The sequence below is a fragment of the Lonchura striata genome, chromosome 2 (genome assembly GCF_046129695.1).
Source record: "Lonchura striata isolate bLonStr1 chromosome 2, bLonStr1.mat, whole genome shotgun sequence".
NCBI lineage: Eukaryota > Metazoa > Chordata > Aves > Passeriformes > Estrildidae > Lonchura > Lonchura striata.
The window spans coordinates 23,752,894-23,762,092 of NC_134604.1; the positions used below are offsets into that span (position 1 = coordinate 23,752,894).

The following is a 9,199-nucleotide window of genomic DNA, read 5'->3' on the forward strand; positions in this document are numbered from 1 at the left end:
GTGCTCATAACACTCATATTCCTAGTGTTAAATTGATGAACAAGAAAGGAGCTAACAATGGAGGTGAAGGTGCAATCCAGAATCAACAGATATTTGTTACACACAGCTTCACACATTGATTTGGAGCCCTGTCAACATTTCATGCAGTAGTCTACAAGCAAATGAGCAAAATGTGGAATTTCTACAGTATTTACCTTCTTCATTTTTGCTGTACACTAGACCTTGGGGATGAATACTGACTGGCTTGTCAGCCATATTTTTAAGGTGAACCACTAAAGTATCTCCCACTTCAGCACGCAGGGTTGGTCCCAGAAGTCCTGTAGTTAGTCAAGATAGAGGAAAATTATTTTCAGTGAAAGAAATAATTTTCTCCCCCTTTAGAAAATATTAGCTCTCAAAGTACAAGTCCCAAAATTAATGCAGAGAATGTTAATAACACTGCAATGAAGATTTACCCAGAATAAGGCATATGGGAACTTAAAGCCTATAATGTATATTCCAAAATGTTATAAATTTTGCATCTAACAACTAGTACTTAAAAATCATGTGAAAATAAAGGGAAAAAAGTTATTTACAGATACAGAAACTCTATCAAAAGATTCATCCTGAGGTTCACTGAAAATTTCTATACATCTTTCACATACAATTTAATTAAATAGTTTTAGAAGACAAACATTTTGTAGTTTAAGAGTTTAGAGAAAGGCATCCAAACACATTACTTTAAGGAGCACTCTGAATGCCAGGAGTCACAAAACAAAGAGATCTTTCCATTCCCAAATGTTATCCAAGTAAATAATGGTTTCCACACTGCAAATTTCTTGAGGCATTTCCTGCAAAAGATTTAAAGAGCTTGTATCCCTACTCCCCATGTTGCAAAAGTAAGCAATTGAAAAAGCTGCTAAGACAACTTTTGGCTTGTTAGTCTCTTTTTTTGTAAACTATTTTGTATATATTTAGTTTCAGGCCTTAGGCTCCTTCACAAGGAATTCATAGTGTCATCGCTGTGGCTGTGTGGTAAATCTCATCAGATGCTGAAAACAAAGGGAACAACTTTGTATGGTCCAACTGATTTGCAGACAGCCACATCCTCTGAAAGCCCAATGGCCTTTGGAAGCCTCATTCCTGCACTGTAGAGACCTCATGCCTTGTGCCTATTTGGTTCATGTGCAAAAATGAATGGAAAAATACAACCTTGCTTAAGTTGTCACTGGCTTTAAAATAAGAAATAAATGAAAATACCCGTAACATTTCATTCCTGTTTACCTGCAAATGTATTCACTGGTTTTTCTTTTTTAAAATCCACTTCATATTCTCTGTAAGAAATTTTCTTAAATACAGGATCTGAATGTTCCAATCTGAAACCAAGAGTTACAAAAAATATTGAAAGGACAAAGATTCTCAGAGATGCCATTGCTGTTTGATGGAAATCTCAAAAAATGAATCTTGGAAATATATTTAATCACTTGCACATTTTGCTGAAGGCAAAGCACACAGTCCAACTCTTTGTAGTGTCTTCTCTTCTCCCTCTTGCTCTATTGAACTCATGATGTTCCCGAACCAGATAATGCCATATAGGGCATCCAATATCCATACCTAGAACAGTTCACCACTGATTTCACTGGTGGTTTTTATGGGTCCTTTTGATTCTACTTAGGCATAAAAATGCCTTTGTTTTGTCCAAGACCCAGGAAGATGTTTCAACCATATTTAACCTAGAAAGCATCTGACAAGACAGAGTGAAAGAAACCTGTATTTCTGTTTGCTCAGCCCTATGTTTGAACTTTAAGACTCACCAGAATGATTTTACAACAGCATTAACAGCAAGCTCCTGTCACAGGAATGACTCTGAAGTCAAGTACAAAGCTGTTCTCTGACAACAGCTAAGGAAGTCACAGCAAGTTAGAAAATGAGAAATACTGCAAACTGCCCTTAGTCTTTTTACATAAACAACTTGGCACACCCAGGTGACCACATGTTTTCTTAGAAAACAAGCAGAAGGAAACCAACAAATGACACTTCTGCAATGGAAATAATGACGAGAAGAGGGATGAAAGTATAACTGCCCTTCACATTTACTGGTTGATTTACTCTAGTAGGTATGATGATTGAATCCAACAGTAATTCCACTTGCTCTCTTTGTAATGCCCTTTCAGGCACATTGGACAGTGAGGAGCTGATGGGCTGCTCAAGCATGGGGAGGTTGAGCAGAGAGAACCCACTTCAGTGACATCCATAGTCCATAAGGGGGAGATCTCTTTTGCAAGAGACCTCTTGTAAATTCCTCCACAACCCTCTCTCACCACAGTAGTCAGGCAGAAACAATTGCTGTTTCAATTAATTCCCCCCTCCTTAAAGTCATTGATAAAATTTTGTTTAATTCCTTAAGGAGAAGTATAGGATCCATAACCTTCATTGACAAGAGCTGCCCTAATCTGGCAATGTTCAAGAGAATAGGCACATGAGACTGCAGGGTTAGAAGAGGAAATTTATCAGTGCCAATTAAATAGTGAGGAGGAATTAAATACCTAGTGCACTAACACTTCAGAAATATCACACTACACAAGCAAGTCTAGTTACCGAACTTTTAGGAATTGCAGCAGCAACACTGCAAGATGCACATAAAATACATTTTGAGTTTGTGCTGAAGTGCCTTATAAATAAATAGCACTTGTACATAGTAACAAATCTCTGCAAAGATAAAAACGGACACTCAGGGAAATAAGGCATCCTTTTCTACCCAAAATTAAGGAAATAGTTCAGGAAGAGCCCATTTTCCTTTCAGCCTCTCTTAAATTATTTAGAAATAGAAGCACCAAAGTATCAGATTCTTACACTGCATATAGGCATTCAGCTTCTACTGAAATCAGCACAAGTTACATACTCCAATACCTTTGGGATCAAAGTCATTAACTCTTCCCCAGTGAGTATATTTGTGTTGTGAGGTTTGTTTTTCTATTTTGGATGTCTTTTTTAGTTGGCTGTTTTGTTGGGTTTTGTCTGCTTGTTTTGGGTTTTAGTTAAATTTCTATAAGCTTTATAAAACTCATTAGACCCATCTGGGACGTGACTTGCTCTAAATACTTAGGCAAGGTAACTCAATAGACATTGCACATAAAATACTACTGGGTTATCTCAGAGAACTTCAGTAGAGGTTTTAGACAGTTTTGTGACTCTCTACTGCATGAAAAGACTCCCTCCACAATGTGAATTTAACCAAACAGCAGTTGATGCTTACACTGATGCACCCAGTGTAGAAGAGAATGAAGTTTTAACTAGTAGATTCACATGTTCAGGTCAATACTTAAATGGCATCTGGCTTCATGTTCCTACCTTTAAATCCTATTTTCTTCTGTCTTGGCAGTTTGACATTATGCTTATACCAGTTCTATTAAACATTTGAGGGGGTTTTAGAAATCACAGAAATTTTGTTATTAGATCTTGGAAAAAGAAAAAAGTTAGAAAGTCATAATCTGAACTGGAAGTATCTTTTCCATGTTATCCTGAAACACAATACGTGTTTAGAAAAAAAAATCACAACAAAAAAGAAAAGCAAGTCATCCACCTATATATATGTAAAAAAGCATCACTAGAAAAAAAACTTTTAATGTAGGAGGAAAAGTAATTTTTAATTAATTTAAAGGTTTAATTTTTACTAATTTTCCCCCTTAATTTAAACAGAACTTGAAAATACATCCAAGTCCTGAAATCTGCAGCAGTGCACCTGCAGCGTTTATAATCCTAAGGAGAGTAGTAGTAACAAAAATAATTTATTTTATATTCTTGATTGGTGGATTCAGGTAGGCTGGCCACTGTGCAATACCATATGAAAAAATAAAATCAGCATTTTCACTTAATGAAGCAGAGTAATGCTTGATCTTACAACCTTTACGCATCACGACTTAGAATGTACATTTCACAGAAGTCCTGAACAACTCAGAAATGGTGCAGCTAGTTCCAAAGTTCATTTGGCTCTGATTTAAGTGAAAGTGATAGCATCAAAACTGGAACATAATTATTCCTTCAGCAAATTCTAAAGTCTTAAAGTTTTTGAAATCTTACCAAACCATGGCTCAACTTAACATTGCTCAGCATCCATGTACCTAAAATAAATACATTAAGAAAAAACCCAAGCAACCAACATTAAGCTATGCAAAAATGATAAAAGCAAGTCCTGGAGCTTATTTAACAGAAGTGCTCTGAAAACATAAAAATAATTCTATTCACTAATGCAGCAAATAAAAAGGAGCTTTTAATATGTCACAGGCTCTAGCTCAGATTATGCTGTTTAAGGTCAACCAAGTTCCTCTGAAATCAACAGACTGGGCTCCAAAGTCCTCCTGGGCTGTGCAATTCCACAAGAGATGAGAGACAAAAACCACTTTTCAGTCCCAAGGGAGGACTACTTTTATCCCTCCCATCCTGTACTTTGTTACCTGGACTTTTCCTCAGGTTCTGGTTTGTAGGTCCAGCTGGTGAACTGTGCAGCTATATAGTGCTCCCTGATCTTCACAGCTCCCACCACATGCTGCTCTGAGTCTGGCCACCAAGAACCAAGCAGAAGCAAGAGAAAAAGCTGTAAGCAGTGCAGTGTCATGGTAGAGATGCCTGTTAAAGCTGCTCTGGAAGACAAGGCAGAAACCACTGCTTTTATTGCTGTTGTTGCTTCTAACTTCCCCTCAGAAATGCAATAATTATGATGCAACAGCGTAACATTTGCTGTGCTCAGGTCACTGCTCTTCACCTCCGCCTCCCTTACTGACAGGGATCCAATAGAGATAAAAAACTGTTTAAACTACCTCCTTCCCCTCCTCCACACACCTCCAGCAAGAGACAAGTACCAAGGAGAAGCAGCTTCAGCCCCACTAGGTGGTTGGATCATTGTGTACTGAAGCGGCAGGATATCATAGGCAGAAGATTATTTAGATTACTTCAATTACAGGATGTTTGACTTACGTGGTTAGGAAGAAGGGGGACATATTTTCTATCTTCCTAGAAAACAGAAACCCAGCACATGGCTGGCACTGATGGAAATTTCCCAGGTAGATGCTACACCTCCTAAGAAATCATTCCCAGAATGCAAAATACTGAAGGATTAGGTACAGGGACTAGAATTGGGTGCAGAGCTAAAATCTAGTTCAGATCACCATACACTGCATGCTCAGAACTTGACTCCCATTACATTCCCAAATACCTCAGGTAATAGGTAACCAATGGGCTTCTCAGTGACAGCTACCAAGTCAGACTGGCGACTTTTAATCTAGTCTTGACTACAGTCTGTTGACATTTATCTAACAATAAATTAGGAAAATAGCTTTTGATCAGATAATTACCAATGCCAACTGTATTTAAAAATATTTTTCCCTGCTTTTGCCAGTACTAAGAGGTTGGTCAAAACAAGAAGTAAATTGTTGATCATGATTCCCACACACTCAATTACTAGAAAAAAAAAAAAAAAAAAAAATCCTATCTATTTTTTTTGTGGCCAGAAAATGAAAAGAACCTTTTCAATAATGTTTTCCTAATATTTTAATGAAAAGAATTACCTGTACCCCAAATCAAAATAACTCCACTCCAGAACTAGACAAAAAGGACAACATTTCATTTTGGACTACTTCAAAAGAAGCCCTGATCAATTCTAGGTTTGCTATATTTTTTTAACAGTAGAATGGCCTAACTAGCAGCTTGGTTAATTCTATCCAAACTATATGGTACCATAAGGACTTGAAAGAAATAGGGAAGATGGCTCAAAAAAAGAAGAAAAGATGAAGACCAGCAGCTAAATGCTCACTACCAAATATCAGGATCATTTGGCACATAAACCTGAGAACAATCGTGCTCACTTAGACAGCACATGACTGCCAACATCATGGTATGTTTATTTAAACATACAAATCTTCCTGTGATTCTGTTTAATGAACTAAGTGTTTGCATTAGAAATTTACATTTTAAGTAGGCTTCTAAGAATTTTTCCTTTTAATAAAAAGCTAAAATATGGCAGGCTAAAAATTAATGCACAGATTACATGATTAACCCCCTGCTTTGTGTCCTTGAGCTGGGAATCATCAAAGCTGACATCAATTGGTTACTTACCTTTTATCCATTTTGAGGAATTTGGGAGCTGTATTTTTGAAATTTCTTAGTCAACAAATTATGCAGCATCACTCTAAAGGCAAGTATTTCTTTCATAAGTATGGCTGATCATATTGATAGTTTTAAAGATCAGTATCAAATTGAACTACATATACTTTCCATTAAGCTACATTGATTACCATTTGTTACCATTCTTTAATACTTTAAGAAAAAGAAATCCAATACTAGCTGCTTGCTTATTTTCTCCTCTTCTCACATTTTAAGTATCAACGTAAAATCGACCTCCTGAAATCATCTGCATCAGCCATACTTTTAAAAATTTTTTTATTTTATTGAAGCTATTCCATCACATTGTATCCTCCAGGTTTTATGAAGTTTCAGTGTTCTGAAAATCATTATTAATAATCCAAAGATGCTGTTCCCTTCCACCTGATAATTAATTGCTAATATCTGCAATTATATCCTAGCTGATGTTGTGAAAGTCTAATACATACATATAATTTTTAGTTAGCATTGGTTGCCTGCAAGCTATTATTACTATTAGTCCATGATAAGTGACTACAGAATATATTCTTTCAGGATGGAATCTTCCAAGACAATGCAACTTTACTGGCTAGTAATATATTTAGCTGTGATCTTTTTTTCTACTTCACAACACTACACATGCTGCAAACTTCATATTTTATCCTCACTGCTTACTGACATGTTCAAGTGCAAATTACAAGTCAACATCATCAAAAAATCATGTGATCAAAAGCCATGCATGCAGGAATGTGGGTCCAATGCAGACTGGCAAGAGAATCTCTGCAGCACAAAAAACAAGGCTATTCCAAAAATAAAGTACTTTTGGGATGTACTGATACTGAAATGCCAAATGAAAATCAACCATGGAAAGAGAAGCCTAAGAAATATCTTTTAACACTAACAGCAGGTCTGCATCTTCCAACTGTGCAAGATTATTGTCTATTCTGACACCCAGTAATTATGGTCCTGATTTCTTCTTATGCTACATGTGAAAACATACTAAAGGTATACTTGCAGTCCTGCTCTAAAAGCTGACCTGCAAAATTAACTGGCAGTGCCAGTTTTCCACCTAGACTGGGTGAAATAGCCTAAGCTGATTCTGAACGATCACAAACAGATCTTTTTTTAAAAAGAGATGTAAAGTGGTGATATGCAACTTGCTACGAATAAGTTAGGATCCGCAACAAACTTGGTTCTACTTTATCGAAAAAATACCCCAAGTGCCAGCAGGCAGTCATATCCTTATACCTGCCATCAGCTTTCACAACTGGTGACAGAGAGGGAACTAGTAGAGAAAAAAAAGTTGCACAATTGTGGACTTGGTTGCTAATAATGCCCTTAGAGAGATCTCCCTCTCATTCAAACACACTAATCAATGCACAATGGCCCAGCAGTGTACCTTGTTTAGTGCAGGGTGAACAGGTTTCATGGGCAAACAAGGAGTTAATTATTGAATCGGCAGTGAACACGTGGTTCTGAAGACAGAGGGGGCACTTACCAAATCCACCAGGCACTAAAGGGAACAGCCCAATATCTTCACTTCTGCAAGTGGGTGCTAAAGCCAAGAAAGGTTAACCTGTGAAACAGCTCAGTTTAGAAGCTGAAAGTAGATATGCTATGCCAAAGAAACATATAAGCAAGCAAAAAGAAAAGATGGAAAAGAAACAAAAGCTTTATTTCAGAGAACAAGAAAAACAAAACAAGATGTATGTGATTTGATGACAGCCCACACAAGAACACACTGTGTGCACTGTTAAGAGAAGGCAGGCTGTGTGGCTTCTGTGGTCATAAACAAACTAAAAGGCAGTAAGAATGTAGAAGGGCATTTCAGTTTGCCCTGGCACTTCAGAAGTGCTTCAGAAGACAAATAACCATGTTGATTTAAACCTAAATACATTCATGTTTTAAATTTATATTTCTCCTTAGCAGAAAAGCAAGTGTCCCCTGTTAGAAATGGGTGTTCTCCAGTTGATGTTTGCCAAAACCAATCATTTAGCAGGACCAAAAACTATTTGTACAGAGATGCTGAAATCAGTAAAGTTACAGGAAAAAAAAATAAACATGTTTATTTTCTAAATGCTGTAAAACCTAATTTCAGTGCTTTAAAGAATTTGTCAAAACCACTGGCTTGTGGTCTTAAAAAAAATAATTTTAAGGAACAAGCAAGGATATACAAGCTTTCTCTCTTCAAAAACTGTGTTAATGATATCTCATTTAAAGTTTTGGACTGACTCAAGAGAAGCCAATATTTTTCTTCCTGTGTGTTTCATTTTTGACAGCAAAATTTCAGTTTGACTCAACAGAGAATATTGCTCCTACTTATTGTTTGTGTTCTCTGTGTTCCAGTTTGTCTTCTTTACTAAGAGATTTCTGTATTTGCCCAAGCTTACAACTGATAAGCACCATGGGAACAGCTGGTCTCATGCTAAGTCAGTCTAGCAGCATATTCATCTTGAATTTCTTTCTGTAGAGAACAGTAAGGGTACCAGTGCAAGAGTTTGCAACTAGGAAGATCAGTATTTTTTTCATCATAAATCCTTACTGCAACTGAAGCTGAACTATCAAAAAAGAGAGAGCCTCTTATCAAGTTGTACACACCTACTTCCAACAATAAGGATGATACTCTGAATGAATTAAATTTTTAATTTTTTATACAGTTTAATTTTCTACATCCAGATATATTTTTCTTTTTTTTTCCAAATAATAGACTTAAAATAGATCTTACAAGTTTCTGGCATAGAAGGCTATTTTTCACTAGAAAAGCAGATAAGCACATTTCAGAAAGAAACATGAAATCAGTAAGCTTTTAGCATAAGACCCTAAATTATAAGTGTCCCTACAGATGTCACAACATAGGCAAACTCAAAGCATTCTAGTTCTCTAGCAATGGCTCAGGCTGTTTGTTAGCAAGCTGGTTAAACAAACTCTACTTTCCCATGCCTGAAAATCCTGCTGCAGAAGGACAAAGTTGAAATTGGCCTGTTTGTTTAACACTATTTCCATCCTTCATTACTTGTAGCTTAGGCTTTGACTAGACTCTTAAAACACTAAATACAGAACTGCACTTCCCATAGTTACTGCTTTG

The 9,199-nt window shown here is 36.6% G+C and overlaps 1 protein-coding gene across 2 annotated transcripts in view; it reads right to left on the reverse strand.

Moving 5' to 3' along the window:
• F5 (coagulation factor V) overlaps positions 1–5,445 on the reverse strand; it is a 34,614-nt gene extending 29,169 nt beyond the window's left edge. Inside the window, exons 1-3 of one of the 2 annotated variants that reach the window (XM_021549100.3) lie at positions 4,434–5,445; positions 1,264–1,355; positions 195–317 (exon numbers count right to left, since the gene is read on the reverse strand). In XM_021549100.3, the coding sequence (XP_021404775.1) occupies positions 195–317; positions 1,264–1,355; positions 4,434–4,594 (376 nt within the window). In that variant the 5' untranslated portion in view covers positions 4,595–5,445. The remainder of the gene's footprint in view (positions 1–194; positions 318–1,263; positions 1,356–4,433) is intronic. The other variant, XM_021549101.3, reaches the window with a different exon arrangement.
• Between the last annotated feature and the right edge of the window lie 3,754 nt (positions 5,446–9,199).